Source organism: Crocodylus siamensis, chromosome 1 (genome assembly GCF_052110815.1).
Source record: "Crocodylus siamensis isolate JL-2025a chromosome 1, ASM5211081v1, whole genome shotgun sequence".
Taxonomy (NCBI): domain Eukaryota; kingdom Metazoa; phylum Chordata; order Crocodylia; family Crocodylidae; genus Crocodylus; species Crocodylus siamensis.
In genome coordinates this window covers 391,365,447-391,389,230 of record NC_143395.1, presented here as the reverse complement: position 1 = coordinate 391,389,230, position 23,784 = coordinate 391,365,447, and the positions used below count along the sequence as shown (strand labels likewise).

The 23,784-nt window shown below is 42.9% G+C and overlaps 1 protein-coding gene across 4 annotated transcripts in view; it reads left to right on the top strand.

Moving 5' to 3' along the window:
• GRIA4 (glutamate ionotropic receptor AMPA type subunit 4) overlaps positions 1 to 23,784 on the top strand; it is a 404,982-nt gene that overhangs the window by 262,540 nt on the left and 118,658 nt on the right. For all 4 annotated transcript variants that reach the window (XM_090030033.1, XM_090030061.1, XM_090030041.1 and 1 more), the window contains exon 5: positions 13,936 to 13,989. In XM_090030033.1, the coding sequence (XP_089886159.1) occupies positions 13,936 to 13,989 (54 nt within the window). The remainder of the gene's footprint in view (positions 1 to 13,935; positions 13,990 to 23,784) is intronic.

The window sequence follows — 23,784 nt, the reverse complement described above, 5'->3', positions numbered from 1 at the left end:
TATAGACTTACCTAGTCTCTTCTTCTCTCATATTTCCATATCCAGCATATGCACTGGTTTGAAAAACTGACTCTGCACAGGTAGAACCATGAAAACAGCTGGGCATCCAACGTTCTTGACACTTGAACAACTTGCCTTATATAGCGTCCGATTGCAGTATAGTCTTAGTTCCCAGGGAAAGTTGCAGACTTAAGAAATTCTTCACTTAGCCTTCCCATCTTTCCTATTATCTCCCTTGCCCTGAAATCCACACACAGGTTACTTAGCAAATGTGAAATTTTGGAACAGTCAGTGCTGCAACCCCAGGAAAAGCCAATGACAACCATCACTGCCACCATTACTAGCAGCAGTGCATTGGGAACGGCTTTCTGATTTTCTGTGAACTGGTCAGAATGTCAAATCCATCTCTAAATGTGGTAAACAGGTGCAGCAATATAGCTGTGCCTGCCTTTCACTAATAGCGCAGGCACCAACTGTCACAGCACTGTTCAGCTAACAAGCTTTGGGCTCCAAAAAGTCACAACTGGATTATTTCTTTTTAGGAGAAAGAATGAGTGAGCAGCAGGCAGCCAAAAGATTAATAAATTGACCACATCTACCTTTATTTACAAATGCTTTCTGAGGCAACTCTCAGGATTCTTCTTTACAGCGCAGCCACAGCTTGTGTCTCCAATGCTGTTTCTTTTAGCTTATAATACAGATGTCTTTGTGTTTGAATTTCTATTCCTCTGTATTCAGCCATGTGCTTTCTGTAGGCTACCTGCTGTGTAGGGAAAGCTCCTCACTGGGTCACTACCACCGCTTTTGCAATGTAGAAGGAGACCAGTATTAACAAGAATCCACCTGGGTGAAATTTTACAATCTTTGAATTCTCCTTTGCCTGACTAAGGGCATTTAAGCCTGAAAGCTTGCAAAAAAACCTCCCAAAAACACGTTTTGCAAGAATCCCACATCCATTTTGACAGTTGCCTTCTTTAATTCTGTCATTGGTCATTTCAGGGCATCTTTTTATTGCTGAAAATCAAGTCACTCCCCAAACAGCAGTGCCCCCTAGATACTTAAGTTAAGCATCTTTCTTCATAGACTTAATTTTTATTTCTGCTTTGTTGCCCACCAGAAAGGAGACAGAAATTTTTGTCTTTTGGCTTAAGCATGTCAGAAAGCTTGGATTAGCTGTTTTTCTTACAAGGTCATAAATGGCTTTTACATGAAATTTACTAAATGCTCCTTTTACAATAAAACAAGGTTGTTCTTACTCTTGCTTAAAATACAGAAATGTAATTAATCCTAATTAACCCTGATCCTAAGTTCAGTATGCATGTGGACCTCAGGTTGGGAACAGTCTGCCTCAGGCCTAAAGTGGCACTAAATTTCTGCATAGCTTTCTGAAAGATTCACCCCTTTCGCATATTTTATAAAATCTCATCTTGCACATGGTTGATATTCATGCTTGTTATACTGTATTACTTCGCTTTGCTTAACTGCACACCTCCTTTCTCCTAGGGTAGTGGATTGTCACAAAATTGAAGGGGAAAGCTTCTGCAACATTCTCATTTGTTATGCACAGCTTTAGCTTTTAGCAGGTGTTTAACTTAGAATAAGGTCTTTTAGTGCCAGCAGTGCTGAATTCAGTCTTTTGGAAACCAAATGGAGGGATACTTCATGCTGCAGGAAGTGAAGCATTATTTTTACATGAGGTATATGTAATATTCATTATATGCTATTGGAGCAGAAAGACTGACTCATCAGGTCTGACAGTCCTCTGAGTTACTGGTATAAATCAGGAATAGGACCACTGAAGTCAATGGAACTGCGGCTAGTGAAAAGTGAGAGGAGAGTCCACTGAAACCTCTCTTCCTCCTTTTCATTAGAATAGTTTCTGAATTTCCATGACAAAAGACCATTGTTTAGTTAATGTTGAAGAGCTCCATTAAATGCACTGTGTAAAAGCCAGGAAATGCAGAATCGTAACTGAAAAGCTGGATCTGTTTCTTATCTCTCTTGAACCAATTTTACAGCACTTGCTTGGCTTTGTTAATTTACTACTGACTTTTACTAGGAAAAGTGAAAATCAGGCGTTTCTCCTTAAGTAAGGTGTACTGATTACTTGTTAAAGATTCTTCAAGTATTCTGTTCTATTTAGATTCTCTTACCTGGGTGCACTGTAGAAGGTTAGGACTGAGTTCACATATTAGTTCTGAATTTCCTTTTTTGTTGTTGTTGGATTGATTAACTATTCTGAGATGGTTGCACATGTATTAAATGTGATTTAAATTATCTCTTTTGTGCATTCAAATTAATGAGAAAAGAACACAGAAGTTTAGATGTTATTACAGCACTCCTAACAGTTTAAAGCTCTATAAAAATGTTTTTTATATACTTCTGCCAACCTGCACAGACAATAGAAATTGGGGGAATATCTGACACTATTATATGTGAATAAATATTATGACCATGTATGTACATAAACATAGTGGCTTTTGTTATCTAATTTGTTTGTCTCAATAGTACTGCATCTAGTAAAACAGAGTGTCCACAGAAGAGAATTGAGTGGAATGAATTTTGCTCCCCCTTCGCGTTCTGAAGTATTTGGGGAGCAGCTTTCAATTTTTTATTCACTCATTATTCAGAATAACTTATTTTATTTAATAATATATTTAGATTTAAATACAATGACATGCAATACTTTCTAGACTGTAGACACCTTGGTCATTAATTTTAAAAAGGTCATTACAAATGAAACAGGAGCCTGTTTCTCTCCATTCTGCAATAACCACAAATCAATATCTTACAAATCAACATACCCAATGCATCACTTTCACTTTGTCCATTCTCCCAAAGAAAGTTTAATGCTCTCTAAATTTCCACACACACAGAGGCTAGTGTCCATCAAATATGAATGGATTTGCCCTGAAAGAGGAAAGGTAGGTTTGTGGTTGTCACCAGGAGAGGAATCAGCAAACCTTTGTTCAATTCCTGGCCACACAACAGATTTTCTGTGTGTCTTTAGTCAAGTCATGAATGGCCAGATGCAAAGCTACTTTGTTAAGTATGTCTGCATGGGCATTAGGATACCTAAATTTGAGCCCAGAAGTTTAGGGGCTTAGGATTCCTATATGAGTGAATGAGGAGACACAGGCTAGATACAGACATTCAAGGAGCCTGAGAGCAGAATCGATCTAAGTGATGCAGTTTTCTGTCAGTGGTGTGATTTAAATCACTAGCAAACAGAACATACATCCACCCTTGGGTGGGTGGGGGGCAAATCTTAGACTAGGTTCTATCATTGTTAAACCAGTCTATGTGTGCTGAACTGCTGTCCTCTGTATTCAGAAGAATACATTCTCTGTATTCTCTGTTCTGTTACAGGTGTAGACTGGTTTCCAATCACTTATACTGGTAAAAGTGTAATGTCTGTACCTGGGATATTTGTTGTAGCCATGTTGGTTTAGAGGCATAGGCAGACAAAACTCTTGAAATAGAAGTGGTATCTTTTATTAAGCGGACTAGATTGCAAAACGTGTTTTGGGGAGTTTTTTTGCAAGCTTTTAGGCTTTCAGGATTCATAGATTCATAGATTCATAGATGCTAGGGTCGGAAGGGACCTCAATAGATCATCGAGTCCGACCCCCTGCATAAGCAGGAAAGAGTGCCGGGCCTACATTACCCCAGCTAGATACACATCCAACCTTCTCTTGAATACCCCCAGGGTAGGGGAGAGCACCACCTCCCTTGGGAGCCCGTTCCAGACCTTGGCCACTCGAACTGTGAAGAAGTTCCTCCTAATATCTAATCTAAATCTGCTCTCCTCCAACTTGTGGCCATTATTTCTTGTAACCCCCAGGGGCGCCTTGGTGAATAAATACTCACCAATTCCCTTCTGTGCCCCCCTGACGAACTTATAGGCAGCCACCAGGTCGCCTCTCAACCTTCTCTTGCGGAGGCTGAAAAGGTCCAGTTCCTCTAATCTCTCCTCATAGGGCTTGGCCTGCAGGCCCTTAACCATACGAGTGGCCCTTCTCTGGACCCTCTCCAGGTTATCCGCATCTTTCTTGAAGTGCGGCGCCCAGAACTGCACGCAGTACTCCAGCTGCGGTCTGACCAGCGCCCGATAGAGGGGAAGCATCACCTCCTTGGACCTATTTGTCATGCATCTGCTGATGCACGATAAAGTGCCATTGGCTTTTCTGATGGTTTCGTCACACTGCCGACTCATGTTCATCTTGGAGTCCACTAGGACTCCAAGATCCCTTTCCACTTCCGTGCCACCCAGCAGGTCATTTCCTAGGCTGTAGGTGTGCTGGACATTTTTCCTCCCTAGATGCAGCACTTTGCATTTCTCCTTGTTGAACTGCATTCTGTTGTTTTCTGCCCACTTGTCTAACCTGTCCAGGTCTGCTTGCAGCTGTTCCCTGCCCTCCGGCGTGTCCACTTCGCCCCATAGCTTAGTGTCATCTGCAAACTTGGACAGAGTACATTTCACCCCCTCGTCCAAGTCGCTGATGAAGACATTAAAGAGTATCGGTCCAAGCACCGAGCCCTGCGGGACCCCACTGCCCACACTCTTCCAGGTCGAAACCGACCCATCCACCACGACTCTCTGGGTGCGACCCTCCAGCCAATTCTCCACCCACCGGACTGTGCAGTCATCCAAGTCACAGCCCCTTAACTTGTTCACCAGTATGGGGTGGGATACCGTGTCAAAGGCCTTCCTGAAGTCCAAGTATACGACATCCACCCCTCCTCCTGCGTCGAGGCGTTTTGTGACCTGGTCATAAAAAGAGACTAGATTGGTCAGGCACGATCTACCTGCCACGAACCCGTGCTGGTTTCCCCTCAGCATAATTTGTCCTGCCGGGCTCTCACAAATGTGAGCCTTGATAATTTTCTCAAAGATTTTGCCAAGGATGGAGGTGAGACTGACTGGCCTATAGTTACCCGGGTCCTCCTTCCTCCCCTTCTTGAAAATGGGAACCACATTGGCCCTTTTCCAGTCCTCCGGGACTTGACCCATGCGCCACGAGCGTTCAAATATTCCCGCCAGTGGCTCTGCAATGATGTCGGCCAGTGCCTTCAGTACCCTCGGATGGAGCTCATCCGGGCCTGCTGACTTAAAGGCATCCAGTTCCTCCAAGTGACCCTGCACCACCTCAGGGTCCACGCATGGAAGTCTGGTGCCTTGCTGCTGCCTCCCTACACTCCCAGTGAGAGACTTGTCATGCCTCTCACTTAGGAACACTGAGGCGAAGAACTCGTTGAGGAGTTCAGCCTTGTCCCCTCTGTCCGTCACCAATTGTTTCTGCCCATTTAGCAGGGGTCCTATTCCTCCCTGGGCCTTCTTTTTACTCCCTATATATCTAAAAAACAATTTCTTATTGTCTTTTACTTGGGTTGCCATCCTCAGCTCCATGGTAGCTTTGGCCTGTCTAACTGCCTCCCTACAAGCACGAGCAGAAGAGGTATATTCCTCTTTGGTGAAAGATTGTAAAATTTCACCCAGGTGGAAACAAAATGTCATATTGCACAGGAGAACTAAAAGCTGGTAAGGTTCTGTTGGGTAGGAAAGTTCATTTGTAAAGAAGCTGCTCTATAAGTATGCAAATTAGGCTCAGGCTGGAGCTGGTTGTTTACCTTAAAGTGACCGATAGCATGCAGGATGCTGGATTTTTCTTCTTTCATCATCACCTGGGAGAAACTTTACAATCTTTGAATTCTCCTTTGCCTGACAAAGGTTTATTTGAGCCCGAAAGCTTGCATATAAAAAAAAAATATTGCAAATATCTAGTTGGCCTAATAAGAGGTGTGACCTCTACCCCAAGAGTTTTGTCTGCCTGTCTGTACCTGGCTCAGGTACCTCCCAATAGGAATAGAGTACTGAGCTGTGAGACACCTATGGCTTACCTATAGACCACTGTCTAGGCAGCGAAGTGTATGTCGCAACTCCAGCTCCTCTTCAAAACTTAGCTGTCTGACTCAGGACTGTACATTAGATGCTTCATGTCAGGATACAGCATGACTCCAGGGAAAGTACCTACTTGACTCAGTATTGCTAACTGACAAAAACATTGAGTTCAGGAAAAAACACATTAATATCTAGTCACTTTTCTTTACATGCTCAGATGTAGTACCTACTTTTTTGTCCAATATTCCACTAATTAGATCACTTGGCCAGGAAGTGCTAGACCTGGGTTCCAGACTTTCCTCAGCCTGAGGGGATTCAGACCTACATCTTCTATTCTGCAGGAGAATGCCCTAAACACTAGGCTATTGAGTAGTGTAGGGTAGGGGGACAGGTGGCTCAAAACCCTCACTTTGATGCCAGGTCTTGGACACCAAATCAACAAGATTTATGGGTCTAGAGAGAAAGTATGTAAGCAAGAGTCTGAATCTGTAGTTGAGTGAGGAAGGAACTCCCTTGGGAGGAAACGTCCTGTTTTTTGGTACCTGGTGCCAGGGTTGTTTCTCTGTTTAGTCAATGATTGCCTAATGTAAAATATTTGAACGGCAGGGACCAGACCCTGCCAGAACTTCACCCTACCAGCAGAGTGCATTTCTCTGTGGACTACAGATAGTCGGTATTAATCAAAGAGCCGCAATAACATATGCACCCTGGGATAAAGTGAAGCCAGTATACACCAGTTCAAAAAAACAAACTACAGCATTTAGTCATAGGCAGGCAAGGTTCTTTGAGTAGATGTGATATCTTTTATTAGATCAACTGAGTAGTTGGAAAAAAGTTCTTAGCAAGCTTTTGGGTGCAGGGACCCTCCTTCAGGCGCAGGAAGTCTCTGCTGAGTCTCAGAACAGCAGAGACATCCTATGCCGAAAGAAGGGTGTTAAAAAATGGGGATCTTAGGTATACTTTTAGGCACCTCCCAGTGCTAATATGGATCACAGCATAGGTTCGGAATGAGTTAGGTGGTCAAACTGCATTGTTTCTGAGAATGAGCAGTAGCCTAAACCAAGATACCCAGGTATCATTTCAGCCAAAACAGAGGCACTTCATGGGTGAATACGAAGTTTTGTGGCCGTTGGACGGTGTCGATCAAGATTATTTATTGTGACTTACAATATCACAGAACCCTTTTAACAGTAACCACATGACATTTTTCAGCATGTGGCATAGTGAAGCAGGAATGAGGAGTAAGGCTGGTCTCTTGCAGCAATCTTGAAATCACCCTAGAGCCAGTATAGACATGCTCTACCTCACCCAAATCCTTTTTGATGCCCAGAAGATTTGGATCTAGCATATTCATGCTCAGTTCCTGTTCTATAATGTATGAAAAATACTCTTACCTATTTGTAGTGTGGACTGATTCTTAATAGCCTACCCAGAGCCGGTCGCGGCACACCACCATGGTGGAAATGCGCCCAATGGGGGCCGGCGCCTCTTAATAGCCACATCTGCTTGAGAGGCGGACTCTGCAGTTGGTACTGCACAGTCATTTAGTACTTGCTTAACTGAGTACTAAATGACTGTATAGTAACCAATGTTACTGCGCAGTACTGTCCCAACATGGGTTTTTTTAGATGCTACTGTGCATTAGCAATGAGCTACTTTTCAGTATATCATTACTACCGCGCAGTCACAATTCATGCCCAGCTATTCTACAGCACTGTACCAGTGAGGTATGAGAGAGTAGCGTGTTCCTACTGCACCATAGTGTCTCATGTAGACATGCCCAATATGTATTTAATAAGGTCCTTACCCTGATTATGGTCTCGTGCCCCTGGTATAAAAGCAAATAATGAAAAAAAAAATAGAATGAGAGTTTCATTTGAATGTGAGACCTCCTCAGTGTGATCAATCACTCATAAGAACATAAGTGCCAAACTGGGTCAAGCAAATAGACCATCTAGACCTTTATCCTGTGTCTGAAAGTGGCAAGTAGTAAATCCATCCCGTTATACCCTTCCTGACATCAACCATCATTGATTTAGGGATGTAAAAAATACATCCCAACTTTTCCAATGGACCTGTCCTTCATTAATTTATCTAATCCTTTTCTCAACCTGATTACACTATCTGCATCCATATTTTCCTGTGGTAGCAAATTCCATGAATTGGCAAGAGCTGTGCAAAAAATGTACCTCCTTATTATTATTTTAAAGCAGCCCCTTGATCATTTCAGTGGATGCTCCTTGGTCTTGTATTCTGAAACCTGGAGGATAACAGTCCCCTATTCACTTTATCCACACTCTTCATAATTTTATAAGCCTCTATCATATCCCCTCCTCAGCCTTCTTCCAAACTAAAGAGTCCTAGCCTTTTCGGTCTCTTTCTGATACAGCAGCTGCTCCATTAATTAAGCTCTTTAAGCAGATCCTATTGCTTCAATTTGGTATATAAGTGTGATCCTCTTCCACTCTGCTTCAGTTCCTAAAATGAGTTAATGTTTCTATTTTATACTTTGTAACACTCCTCCATCTTAGTCTTATGACATAATCACCAAAAACGGTGGGATGGAGGAGAATACCCTCACTTTTTTGCATTAATGCTTGATCTTGAGCACACGAGAATTGGACCATGACCATACATAGACACCGAAATGCCAGAGGAACACATATCTGGCCTTTAGACACAGGGGTCTGAAGCAAATAAAAAGTTCAAATTTTGCACCCCACAAATGTTCTCTTAAAAGTGACTGTTTCTATGAACATTTCTCACACTACTCTCACTTGCTAGGATAGTTGCAGAAGGCAGAAAGGACATGAACCTAGTTGAAACAAATTCACTTAGAAATTTTACTGAATATTTTCCATGAGTATTTGCAGTAAGTACTGTTTTATATTACTTTAACAACTTTAGAAGGGCACCTGACATACCTAATCATAAAGAGGGCTTTGTGCATTTGTTTTATCTGACAGATGCACTATAATGGTCCTTGTATTCTGGGCTGTCAAAAATGATATAGAGACAGATCCTTTGAGGATATAAATATCATAGCTGCATTGACTTCAGTGAGCTTCTTTGTAGAGTTACAGTATTTTACACAAGCACAAGCTGGCCCAGAGTTTTTTACTGTAGCTTTGGCCTTCAATATCATATTTAAAAGTGGATGTTTTATTTGAACTGTTCTACATTATTTATTTACCATAGGATTTTCTAGTTTTATCAATTTCTTTGTATTATGGAAGGATATATAGCCCTATATTACAAATCATGACAACTGGGAGTAAAGCTATAATGCCATCGTAAGCAATGGCATCATTGCAACACCATTAGTGCCAATAGATTTCCATCAGCTTATGCCAAAAATAAGGTTGGACAGCTTTTATACATATTACAAAAGGCTATAACAACATGCTCCACCATGCACAATGCAGGTCATTCATAAGGGCTTTATTTTTTTCCTGTGAAACAAATGGAAACTTGATTGCTGATTTTAATGGGAGCATGATTGGGCTGCAGACAAATGCCTAATTGACATGATGGTGTTTCAGCCTAGTGTATGTTTTAAAACTACAAGTTATTATAATTAATGGAGCAGAAAAATAGTTTTGGAGACAAGAGAAGTAAGAGATGAGAGGTTTTCTGTGACTACCTTACTATTCAAAATAGTCAATAGTTCAAACAGTTCCTTCATAGACCCCGATACCAAATCCTTTGGATTCCATGACCACATCCACCACATAAGACACATTTATACATTCTCCATGCTGCAAGGGCATGCTATATCTAGGGGTCCAAAAAAAAAAACCTGCAGAAAAAAAGGCGGAGCAGTGCATGCACAGGCAGTGCATACTGCCTGAAAAGTGCAGCCAGGCCACAGAGCCATGCTCCAGCTGCCAGCCAGGCTCCATGCAGTAGAATTGCTGCTGCTGCAGCCCCAGGAAGCCCCCAGGAGCCCAGGTAAGCTGCTGGAGCCTCCCCAACTGCACCCAGGGTAACTCGCCATGCACCAAAGCATGCATAGCACAGGCATTTTCCAGAGACAAGTAGCAGCAATGCAAGATACGCCACCACTATGTGTCCCTGGGGAACAAACATCCATTCTCATCTGGATGCATCCCACCAGTCTGTTACAATAATGACAAGAAGGGAAATCAGGCAGTTCCCAAAGCTAATCTGGATACTGACTTGCTATTTGCTCTTTACCAAATCATCAGGTTTGCCAACTGTCTGTAAATTTATGGATGTCCTTAAAAAAAAGGCTAACAATGCCTGCCTATGAAGTCCATAAAAGAAAATGGAGCTATCCATAAAAAAACTAAGGAACATTGAGCTGGCTCATTGCTGCTGTCAGCATGAGGCTAGATTCAAGTGTCAATGGACAGACTGAGCAAAGCAGTGCCACCTGGTATCTAGTTAGAAGCATGGCTCAGTGCCTTGCAGGGAATTGTCTGTCAGCCACTTACTGCTTCCTGCCTCAGCCATGTTCTGCTGTTGTGTGTCCTTGTTGTCCCCTGCCTGTAATGACTGCTCCGTGCTCACCCCAAAGGTATGCAGGGCTGGGCAGGACAAGAAGGCAGACAGTACAGCCAATATGGAGCTGCTGGGCAGGGGGAGAAGAGATGGCGGTTTGAGGTTTAAAGGGGATGTCAGGTTGGAGGGTGGACTATGGGTGGTCAGTATGGTGCAATTTGGGATGCCAAGGTGTGAGGGTCAGTCTCAGGATGTGTAGGGGTGCTGTCCTCACCCCTAGAGTGGGAACAGCATGGTGTAAAACCATTGTTGCAGCCATCACAATCTCTCACCTGAGGTCCCAGTACAATTAAGGATAAAAAGACATTTCCATTATGCTGTTTCTGAAGGCAAGCAAGACTTGCCTTCAGCAGTGGCTCTGAAATGCCACTTGGAATGATAAGCTTTATTTTCAAATGCAATTAACTACTTTTTTGAAGGGGGAAGAGTGGATTAGTATTTTAGAGGGGGGGGTGGTTGCATTTGCTTTCTAGACAGGGAAGTCTTAAGATTTTTTTAAATTTTATTTTAATCATTCAGTTCCAGGGTTGCCAACCCAAGATTTTTTTTAACAGACAATCTGCTAACTTTTTACTAACAGCCAAACTTTTTTGCCATGGTTGGTGTTAGATCCCTACATTTGGTCCCAGTAAAAACATGTTAATAAAAAAGTTTGGCTGTCAGTAAAAACTTTTCAGATTGTCAATAATAGTTTTTTTCTTAGGTTGACCACCCTGCAGACTATAATATCTCAGCATGTAGCCTTCACTTGTAAGATGGATGGAACCTTAGTCTTGATCTGCTGCACTGAAGCGAGGGAGTTGTGAGGATTAGGGGATATTTGGCCTGTGCTCTGACCATTGTGTGTGCTCTCTGAGCACTAGAAACTGAAAACTCTTCAGGGCAGGCACTGGACTTCAGGTTTTTCATAGCAGCATAGGGGCTAGATCCATAGAGTCACCACTAATTATTAAATCCTAAACTGCTTGGAGAATCTCAGCCAGCAGCTATTGGATGTGTTTACAAAGCAGCTCAAAATCTTTGAGGAGGTGAGTGAGTAAATGAACAGAAATAATGAATATGTATCAGGCTAAACCTGTAACAGAACAGACGTTCAGTGCACATAAATCAGTTTCAAAATGGCCAAAGCTGGTTTGAGATACACCTGGTTGAATATAGTGTCAGACTTAACTGATTGAGCTCAAACTGATTTATGCAACTTCTGTCCCAGACCCTTTCCTGGTTTAAGTTAAACCAGAATCTCCTACCACCCCAGCATGCTCTCTGGGCTGGGCTCTGCTCTCTGCTTCAGTGGAACAGGGATGGCTCTGCCTCTGTGCTCCCTTTCCAGAGCAGGAACAGGCAGGGGTGGGGGTCTGGCCAGATGCTGACCCTGGAAGGGAGCAGAGAAGGGGTTTACCCCCCCCCCCACCCCTTTCCCCTATCCCACCAGCACTGATCTGTGAGGTATTTCTCCACTGGCTGCTCCAGCAGTGGGTGCATGGCCAGGTCTGGCAGTAGTTTGGAGTGAACTGGCCGGGGAAGGGGTTTATTTCCCCCCTCCCTGTTCCACCGGTACAGACCCTAGCTGGGGTCTGCTGGGCACTCCCCCCTCACTGCTGCAGTGGTAGAGACATGACCAGAGGCAGGCCAGCATGGTCCCTGAGACAAAGTGGGCAGGGAGGGGAGTTATTCCCCCCTCCATTCCTAAGGAACTGCAGCCAGGGTCTGCCAGACATAATCACTGCCACTGATCTCTCCCTACATGGGGTGAGCAGCGGGATAAGCCCCTTCCCTGCCCCCTCCACCAGATGCCAGCGGGCTGGGGGAATAACCTCCCCCCTACCCCCTTGCCTAAAGGGCCCAGCTCCCCAGCCTCTGGCTGCACCCCCACCCCTGCTGCTGCAGTAGTGAGGGGGCAGGGCCCCTGATTGGGGCAGCATGCCCTGTCATGGTGTCCAGGGAGCACGAGCCTCTTCCTGGTTGGGAAGAGCATGCTGTGGGCAGGGGTGGGGGGTCAGAGCAGCTGCAGAATACCTGGGGCAAGCAGCGGCACTGGGGCTCAGAGTGGTGGCCATAGTCCCCCAAGCCCTCCTATCACCGCTGTTGCTCTCCCCATGCAAGCATGCTGCTGTTCATCCCATGCAGGCTCACCCTATGCAGTCTGCAGCAGTTTTCCCTACCCTGCCCCCACCCGCAGTGTTGTCCCCACCACCAGGAAGAGTCTCATGCTCCAGACACCATAACAGAGGGTGGTGCCTGCATCAGGGTTGCTCCTCCCTCACCACTCCAGGAGCGGTGGGGAGGAGACAGGCTTTGTCAGAGACCGACTGGCTTTGGCCCCTTAGGCAGGTGGTCAGGGAGTGGGGTTATTACCCCCTCTGCCCCCAGGGCACAACAGTGGGGTCTGCCAACACCGACCGCTACCACCAATCACTCCCTGTGTGGGGCAAGTGGCAGGATAAACCCCCTTTCTGCCCCCTTGCCTAAGGAGCCAATGTAGCTGGCCTCTGGCTGCACCCATGCCCCTGCCACTGGAGTGGTGATGAGGAAGCTCCCAGCAGACTCTGGCTCAGGTCCATGCTGGTGGGATGGAGAGGTGGGAATTAAACCCCCTCCCTGGCCAGTTCACTTTAGGCTACTGCCTGGGCTGGCCATGCCCTACCTCCCCCACCAGCACAGCTTCCTTGCAGCTGGGGGTGCACTGTAGTGCCCTCCAGCTTCTGGCCTGAGCCACTGCAGGCATGTGCCTGCATGTCCAGAGTTAACAGTGAATGCTTATTCACTTGTAAATTGGTTCTATCCAGGCAGATTAGATTAACCTGCAAAGATTGAATTAAAAAGCTCCAGCTTTTTGAATGTCTGTCCCTATCTCTTCTGCCTAGCTCCTTTGGTTGCACATAAGAGATGTGGTTGGACTATGCAAGGGGTTTACCTGACATTTTGCAAGCCCTGTGAAAGGACCAGTCAAAAATTGCCCTCCAAAATGGCCAGAGAACTCCAAGCTGTGCCATACAATCTAGTATTCCATTCTTATTTAGCTCTCACTCATCTCTCGCTGTTGACTTCAGTTTTGTGGTAGAAAAACTGAATTAAGTTCTTGTAATTTAACCCAGAGAAATCCAATCCTAAGAGTTAAAAATACAAAGTAATTCACAACCAGTACAATATTTAAAACAGAAAAGCCAAAATGGCATTTAGGCTTTCTGTATAATACATGACTGCATGCTTTTAGGTTTGTATTCTGTAAGGAATTACTACACTTGATAAAATAATATACAGCAGTAAAATGTTCAGGCACATGGAAGGCATTGGGACTGCAAAACTATCAGTTGATTATTTTAGCTGTTTCATTTTCTAATGGTTAGGCATTAGGAAAATTATAGCTACCTTAATCATTCTGGTGGTAAAAAAAAATCTTAACAAAATGTCAAAAGAGTTATATATCTAATAATGTATGTCCAGCTGATGATTAATGATTTACTAAAGCAGTACAATATTACCTAGTTTGCTTTCTTTCCCCCCTACAGATTGTGAGTGTTGGAAAGCATGTTAAAGGCTACCATTACATCATTGCAAACCTGGTAAGATCCTTTTGTGCAATTATGTTAATGCTTGACAAGGAAAATACTCAACTGCTCTGGAATTATGACTCTACACATGACATTTGCTATTTGTAACTAATATACAATTTATTGTAATAAGTTCTGAACAATGTACAGAAAAATGTGTTTCTTTTTTCTATTCTGATGCTATTTCAATAACAAGAAGCTAAATTTTATCCTTAGTTATTTTCCATTAAATTCAATACAGGAGGAGGGTGGGTATAAGTGGGGACTGAGTTAGAGCTGTAGATAGTATTAATCATATTTTTATTACTCTATTATTATTATTATTACTACTCTATCCTTACTTGAATACCAGGGTTCAAAGTAACTTCTCCACATTTTCCAGGGTACGTGCATTTTCCTGTAAGCTACTTCTAGTAAGATTCTTAGATCGGTGTTTTCCTTTTAGAATTATATAATGCATTAGTGCACCAAATGCTCAAAGAGGGAAAAAATAATAAATAAAATCATGTTTTATTACTAAAATAGTTTCTTTTCTAAAGAAACATTCTAGTGCACACAATAGATCAGATTACAAAATATATTTGTAACTTCTGGTTTTCATACCTTCCATTCCTCCTACTTTATCAGATGCCATAAGGGAGTAGACTATACTATACAAAAATGCATCCCTCTTTAAATGAGTTAGTCTAAAAGGGCATCTTTACACACACTCTGGGGGTCAGGTGAGGGGGAGCACTTTACTTAGAGTGGCTCTTAAATTTAGCATCCAGTGCTTCAAAATGGTGGTGGTGGCACTTTAACTAAAGCTTGTTTTATGAGCTTTATTTAAAGTACCCCCACCACCATTTTCAAGCATGGGGATACTGAATACACAAGATGCCAAGGCTGAAAGAGCACATTCAGTTAACTGAGTCTGCTCTGACGCGTTGTAATGCAGGTGTTCCACATGTCTACAGGAACCCTAAGGTACTATCCTGCACTGCTATCTGGGTTAAATAAGTTAGTGACCTACTGCCTTTCACATGTACTAAAATTCTCTTTTCTAGCCCATTCTAATGTACTTAAAGCAGATCTTTCTTTTAACAAAGGAACAGACCCTTGAAAAACATTTTCAGAATCTTACTTTTCAAGTGCAATGTGGTAAAACCAGTCAGGGTGGGAAATTAATGGGGAAAGTTTTGTTTTCTTATGAATGCCTAACTCCTAAATATATAAGGTCAATTTAGCCACTTTTGCACTCAGAGAACAAACCAATCTTGCTATTCAACAGCAAGGGTGTCAACATCATTTAATTGTTTTGTCTATGATGATGTTCATTCTAAACTTCAAATCAATAAGAAAAATCATTTCCTAACACCAGTAAACTTCACGTAAGTTTTCTTTCTCATGTTGCCTATGTTCCATTTGAAAAGTATCCAGTGACAAACTCTACCTAAAATTCTGATCTCAGTTGTACCATTTTAAAACTTATCTGTCTTCAGCTTGCATATTGTGTAGCAATAGTAGTTTATTTACAACTGTCACCAAAACAATACAATAAAATGAGAGATTAACATTATATAGAATTAAATAATATTTTTATAAATGTATGGTTTTTGCTAATAAAATGCCCTAAGATTTTCTATTCTACATGTTTATAGAAAATGAAAACAGAACATAGTGTATGATGATATTAAAGATAAAATGACATAGTGAACATTAAAACAAAACATGATTCTACTTCTACTTCATTTTAGCCATAATTTTTTTGTGAAAGTAAGGGCCTTATTAGGGCCTTGACACATGGTAATTTTGGATAGCTCCTGAAACTCTTACTCCCTGGATTGTCCACACATTAACACCTGAAATTAGTTTTAAGCATACTTTAGGTGACTAAAAGTTACACCCCGCTAGGGCAAGTTTATCTCCGATCTATGTGACCTTCCTACACCCAGGAATGCAGCCCCATCCAAATGTCCTGCAGAGCCCATGCCAGCTATCTAGGCTGTAGGGCATGAATGGGTCTGGGAGTGGAGTCCAGGGGGGTGGGGGAGATGACAAGATAGTGGGGCAGATCAGGTCCCCATGAGCTGGAGGTTTGTTCCTGGGGCAGAGGCAGTAGCTCCCCCGTAAGTGCCTTCCCTCACTGATCCTACCTCCCAGACATCCCAAGAAGCACAACCAGCACCTCCCACACCCTAATCTCAAATCCCAGTTCCTTCAGTGTCTGACTTCTTTCATTTAACCACCCTTTCCCCATCCACACTTCATTTCCACCTCCCATTTCATTACCCACCAACATCCCATTAACGCTCCACCTTCCACCATCATGTGCCCCCTCCCCACAACCGTCTCTCACACGGCCCCACCTAGAGCAGGGATAGAAGCCTGTCCTGGCTCACCAGCCCTGCAGGGGCGACTCACAGCCATAGCTCCTAATCTGGCCCCTGCTCACCAGCCGTCTAGTGGCAAGTTACAGTGGTTCAGGTAGGGGCTGTCAGAAAACGTTTTTAGTTTTAAGGTGTGACTGTTGCAAACTTGAGCTAGTACCTATACTATTCAACATCTGAGCAGCTCAAAGTATAACATGTATTAAGGCCCTATGGCCCAAACACAAATAAGCCTAAGGTGTATAGGAAAGTCTCTGAAGTGTTAGAAAGAAGACAGATGCTTTTCCTTCATTAACCCAGTGTTTAAAATTTCCCACTAATAGAGAGATCCATTTTCCTCTAAGTTCTTCAAAAAACAAACAAGACCACAAATAGTGATTTAAATAATCTATCTCATTCCTCCCACAAGAGCATATTTTGTCCCAATACGATCCAACACCAAATGCCCATGACAACTGAAAATCTCATTAGAGTGAATTTCAGTGTAGCAATGGCTTCTCATTGTTTCTAGTTTTACACCATAAACAGGTAGGTTTCAAGGCCAAAAGAGTATTTTTTTAACCTTTTAAAAGTGGAAGTTTGAGATGGTCTTACTACTGGCATGCGTGCTGGCACTTTTAATTCTTAAAATGATGTCTTGTTTTAAGTATAGAGGAAATATTGACTCAGTGAATCTCAGTACATTTCCCAGTCCATTCATCTGGAGAAGAATGTAGATGTTATTTAACTACCCAAATCAGGGTTTATTTGGCAAAGGAGAGGCTTCTAGCTTGCATTTCCATGGGTATCTATTGGTCTAAAAGATCTAATTTTTAATCCCGTAGTTTAGGGTTTTTAATTGAGCTAAAGTGCTCACATTTATCAGTCCCATTTTAGAGTGCATGCCTCCTCTCCCCACACAACCCAATATTGATTTAGAGATAAATTTGCCTTAAAAAGTAATTAGAAATCTTTTCAGGTTTTGCATGGTCCATAGGGTCAGTAACCCAAAATTCTGCTCCATACAATAAAATGAACTCTACCTGGCATCTATAGACCTTTAGCACTTAAAGAACCTTTGCCCTTCTCATTGTAAAACAGTAAACTCTGCCAAATGCATGTTTTGTTCTCGTATTTACATTTTCAATGTGCTTATTCCAGCTCAGATTGTTGCCAAAGTAGATTCCAAGGTATTTAAAGGAAGCCATCTACTCTAAAACTCAAAAACCATTCAGACATCTACTCAAAAACCAAACCATTCATTCCCTAAAACCAATTACTTGATTTGAGCTGTGTTGATTTCAAAACCATTTGAGGTACATTACTGCTGAAAAGCTTCTACAAATCTTTGGAGGACTATTTGGGATTGTGCCATTATAAATGCTTCATTTGCATAAAGCAGGAAGGGGATAGGGTCAGAGTGCATGGAACTGATTCACTGTTAGCATCTATTTTAGATTGTTCAAAAATAAATAAAGTAGCGGAACAAGCAGACATCCTTGCCATACCCCTGTCTTAGTTGGGAAACTATTGGACAGGGCACTGCCAATTATGTAACACACTTTATATGCTGTGTTTGAATAGTCAGACCCCATCTATTCATTACACTTAAGGCATAATTAACCAGTTAGTAATAATCGTCCTGCCACACATTCAGCCAATTAATGGCATAATAAAAAGAGGAATAAGCTACAAAGTTATTCCACAAAATATGTGAAATAAGTGTAGCTGCTTCTTATCACATCATTAATGGAATGTGTGGCCAGGGGCCCCTGTGGTTGGGAGCCCCATTAGCTGATCAGAGCTCTCAGCTGGAGGGGCCTATGTGCCCCCAAGCCTGGGAGTTCCCAGCTCATAGATTCAGAGATTGTTAGGGGCTGGAAGAGACCTTGTAGATCATTGGCTCCAGTTTCTGTGCACTAGGCAGGAAAAGACAACTGGGTTCAAGTAGCACCAGTGAGGTGACTGTCCAGTCTCCTTTTCAAGATTTCCAGGGTAGGTGACTGCACCACCACTTGAGGGAGTTTATTCCACAGTCTGGACACCCTGACTGTGAAGGAATTTTTCCTGGAATTGAGCCTTTCATGGCCTTCCAGGAGTTTGTATCTATTCCTCCTGTTCTTCCCTAGGGGTGCCCTGATGAACAGCTGTCCACTGAGTTCTTGATGTACTCCCCTGACCTAACGGTAAGCTGCTACCAAGTCCCCTCTCAGTCTGCTCTTCTGTAGGCTGAAGAGGCTCGAGTCCCTCATTCTCTTCTCATATGGTTTGTCTTACAAGTCCCTGTTCATACGGTGGCTCTTCTCACTAGTGCGGAGTACAGTGGGAGTATCAATTCCTTAATTTTACAGGAGATGCAGTGGTTAATGCATGCCAGCATGTTGTTTGCCCTGCTGGCCACAACATCGCACTTCTGGTTCATGTTCATGCGATGGTCGATCACTACCTCCCTTCCCGCCGTGCAAGTCAAATTGTCGCCACTGAGCCTGTTGGTATGTTAAGGATTGTTTGCCCCCAGATGGAGCACCTTACACTTCTGAGTGTTGAACTTCAGCTGGTTCCAGTCTGCCCAGCTCTCTAGCCTGTCCAGGTCTACCTGTATCTGCAGGCATGACCACGCTCCCCCATAACTTGGCGTTATCCACAAACTTGGTCAGCGAGCTTTTCACCACAGCATCCAGATCATTGATAAAGATGTTGAAAAGCACTGGTCCAAGCACAGACCACTGAGGGACACCACTGGCCACTTCTCTCCAGGATGACACAGATCCATTCATGAGAACTCTCGGGGTCCTACAATGCAGGCAGTTTTCCAGCCACTGAACTGTTGAGCAGTTAAGCCCACAATCTTCCAATTTTTATACAAGGATGTCATGGGATACTAGATCAAAAGCCTTTTGGTAGTCTAGGTATATAAGGTCGACCTTCTCTCCCATGTCTAGGTGGCAAGAGACCTGTTCATAGAAGGAGATGAGATTGGTAAGACAAGACCTCACACAGCTCGAAGTCCCAAAAGCTAACAGGACTTCCAGGTGCAGGGGTGTACCATGCACCTCCACAGCCAGGAGACTGCAGCTGGGGCAATCACAGATGCAGGGGAGCTCCATAAGAGCTGCAGTCTGCAGGGACCCCTGGGAAACCCTTACAGCTGGGAGCCCAGGTGAGCTGGGGGGGGCTTCCAGCCCCAGGAGCTTACTTCTTGCTGGTGCAGGGGGGCTCCCCCAGCACCAGCAGTAAGAAGGTGTGATGGGATCTGATTCATGATCCCACCATCGTGCCTCCTGCAGTGCACCTGTGGCATAGCAGGAGGCATGTCACAAGTAGTGTCCACCTTTCCTGCGTGTGCAGAGGGGCTCTAATTAACAGTTAATTACAAGAGATCTTTATCCTTTGATGTCATTGCCAGGATTTTTCCATAACTATTATCTGTCTATGCTGTCTATGGAGTGAATAGCTTACTTGAGACCAATGAAAGCTGCATGCAAATATTTTCGTCTTTATATGTATTTAGATGCTAAATAGCACAAAGTTCTATGAAGAAATAAACTTCTCTAAAACCAACATACTTTTCCCAAAATAATATTTTCAGAAATCCATGTATGAAGATGAAAAAGTAGATGTCTCCAAAGTATTTTGGCAAGAATACACATAAGACTAATGAGGCAATAGGGCATAGGGCAATAGGGCAGTCCCATTTTTAATGATTGGGACTATTATTTTTTCATTCCATTGCTTCAGGTAAACACCTTCTAAAATAATAATATTAAATGCTTTGATCAGAATTAAATACTGCCAGTCAGTTAATTAGTTGAAGATTTCTGGGGCATCTTTCCATTTCTCAGTATAAATATATGTGATCTTACTTGAGATTCAGAGATGAAATAATGATCTCCTTGTAACTTAACAGATAACATTTCTGTCAGCTAGAAGCTACCATTTCCTTCACCATTTGTGAGTAAGTTGTTAAAAAACAAGACCCATGTATCTTCAGGAGCATATACATCAAGAATTAAGCTACATTTTTGTCTCTTTGGCTATAATTTAATTAAAATGTCAGTTATCAATATTTTTCCCAGTAGCTACCAAGTAATCCCATAGCCTCATTTGATTCTTTTTCTTTTTCCTCTCTCTTTTTTTTTTAATTTTCTACTTCAATCTTCTGGATCCTTTGGAAGTGAAAGCAGTCACTTTTGTACTTGCATTTTCCAAGGCATCTATTAAATTACCTTTAGTTTTAGAGCAGTCTTCATCAAAACATAATTTATGTCACCAACGCCACCTATTTGCAGAAAATATGTTCTTTTTTGTGAGGGCAGCTGTTGGGCAAATGCATCATCTTGGTTAATTATTTCTTAGGGTTCTTGTACTGTTCTTGGATAATATGAGATAAGCAGCCTGAGAAAGTAACTTTGAATACAGAAATGCTTTTATTACATAACTCATTCTTTGAATTCTCTTTTTATTAACTACTTCTAATTTGGGGGCTAGCTGTACAGATTTTGAGGAAGATTCCCCATAAGATTCTAATGGAATTTTAAGAGAGAGAATGAAGTGGTCACTTCCTACATGTGATAAAATTTCAGTGTGGCTCTATTGATATATAATCTGTCATGCTTGTTCCTTTAGTTATAACAAATCTGAATGCCCCAGATACATCTTTGCCCATTCAGCCATTAAGTGCTCTAAAATTCTCTTCTACAATCAATTTCAAGAGTCATCATCCTATTTTAGTTTCTTATCCCATTAGGCTGCTGGAAGGATTTGCCATATTTCATTAAAGGTATCTGCATTATCATGGGTGTCAGTGGCACCAATTATAACTTTAAAAGCACCTGCTATTATTATTTCTAATTCCAAAAATGTATTTTGGATCATCTCAAGAGCATTATATAACAATTATAATTGTAGGATTTCATTGGATTTAGATGTGAATATTGGGAGATAAATCTTAATAAGAATTAAGGGAGGTCTACCACAAAATTTAATGAGGACTGCTAGTAGATGGTTAGGGTTCATTACTAGTTCGTCAGTCACACTCCTTAATGAGATAAGTGTAACTAAACTACTCTGCAGCTGCCCTTTGGTTTACTCTTTCCAGCTATTTTTATAAAATGAAATAAATGCAGGAATGGACATCATGTTCCCATGCCATATCTCTTGTAAAGTCACAACAAAAACATTTAAAAGTATTTTCCACAATGGGTCAGATAATTTGTTTGACAGCCCAGGTGTTTTCCATAACCAAAGGCCTACCTCTCATAGGGGTTTAGCAGCATGCTTATCTTTATGATATAATCATTCTCTTTCAATACATAGATACATAGTGACTGGTGGCAGCTAAGGCCTTCAACTGTCTACTTTTCCCACTCCTACCCCAGTAAAAGGGTACCAAGTGCCTTACATATCCTAGAATCATAAAAAATTGGGGTTGGAAGAGACCTGAGGAGGTCATCTAGGCCAACCCGCTGCTCAAGACAAGCCCATGCCCAACAAGATCATCCCAGAAAAAGCTTTGTGTAGCTGGGTTTTAAAAACCTCCAAGGATAGAGAGTCCACTACCTTTCTGAATAACCTATAATACCCTCCTAGTAAGAAAATTCTTTCTAATGTGTAGCTTAAATTTCCCTTGCTGCAACGTGAACCATTGCTCCTTGTTCTGTCATCTGCCACCACTGAGAACAGCCCAGCTCCATCCTCTTTGGAACTCCCCTTCACGTAGCTGAAGGCTGCTATTAAATCTCCTCTCAATCTCCTCTTCTCTAGACCAGATAAGCTCAGTTCCCTCAGTCTTTCCTCATAAATCATGTGCCTCAGCCCCCTCACCATTTTCATTGCTCTCCACCAAACTCTCTCCAATTTGTCCACATCCTTTCTGTAGTGGGAGCCCAAAACTGAACACAGTACTCCAGATGTGGCCTCACCCATGCTGAATAGAAGGGAATAATCACTTCTCTTGATCAGTTTGCAACACTCTGACTGATGCAGCCCAGTATGCCATTAGCCTTCTTGGCAACAAGGGCACCACACTGTTGCCTCATATTCAGCTTATTGTCCACTGTAATTCCCAGATCCTTTTCTGCAGTGCTACTGCCCAGCCAGTCAACCCCAGTACTGTACCGATGCATGAGATTGTTCCATCCTAAATGCGGGAATTTGCACTCGTCCTTGTTGAAAGTCATGACATTTCTGGTGGCCCAGTCCTCCAATCTGTCTAGGTCACTCTGAATCCTAGTCCTACCCTCCAGGCTACTCCCCCAGCTTGGTGTCATCTGAAAACTTGGTGAGGATGCACTCTATGCTATCTTCCAGGTAGTTGATGAAGATATTGAACATAACTAGCCACAGGACCAATGTCTGGGGCACTCCACTTGATACCAGCTGGCAAGTAGACATTGAGCCATTGTATACTACCCTCTGAGCCTGATGCTCCAGCCAGTTTACTGTCCACCTTACAGTCCACTCATCCAGCCTATACTTCTTTAGCTTGCCTGCAAGAGTATTATAGAAGACCTAATCATAAGCCTTGCTAAAATCAAGGTACACTACATCCACTGGGCTCTCCACATCCACAAAGCCAGTCACCTTATCATAGAAGGCAATCAGGTTGGTCGGGCATGACTTGCCCCTGGTGAATCTATGCTGACTGTTCCTAATCACCTTCTTCTCCTCCAAGTGCTTAGAAATGGATTCCTTGAGGATCTGCTCCATGATTTTTCCGGGGTCTGAGGTGAGGCTGACTGGTCTGTAGTTCGCTGGATCCTCCTCTTTTCCTTTCTTAAATATGGGCACTATGTTTGCCCTTTTCCAATTATCTGGGACCTCTCCTGATCACCATGAATTTTCAAAGATGATGGCCAGTGGCCCTGGAGTCACATCAGCCAACTCCCTCAGCACCCTCAGTTGCATCCCATCTGGCCCCATGGACTTGTATATGTCCAGATTTTCTAAATAGTCCCTAACCTGCTCTTTCACCACTGAGGGCTGCTCACCTCCTCCCCAAACTGTGCTGCAGTAGTCTGGGAGAGGACCTTGCCTGTGAAGTTGGAGGAAAAAAAAGGCATTGAGCACTTCAGGGGTGTAGGTTGTAGCCATGTTGGTCTAAGGACATAGGCAGACAAGGTTCTTTGGGTGAATCTGATATCTTTTATCAGAACAACTTAAATATTTGGAAAAACATTTTTTAGCAAGCTTTCAGGTTTAAAATCCCTTCATTAGGCTGAGGAAGCCTCTGCAGTTGGTGTGTGCTCATCCTGGATGGAATGAATAGTAAAGAAGCCAGAGGCTGGGCTGGTCTGCATGCAAGACAGGCAGTCAGTGAAGATGTAAATTGAGGAGTCAGTGGGTGAGAGACAGGCTGGGGGGCAGGAGGGTGGGGCATGAATGTAGCAGTTAAATAGTGGAGAGGTACCTGGGGAGTCATATGTCAGGCAAGTTATAATGTGTCATAAATCCAGTGTCT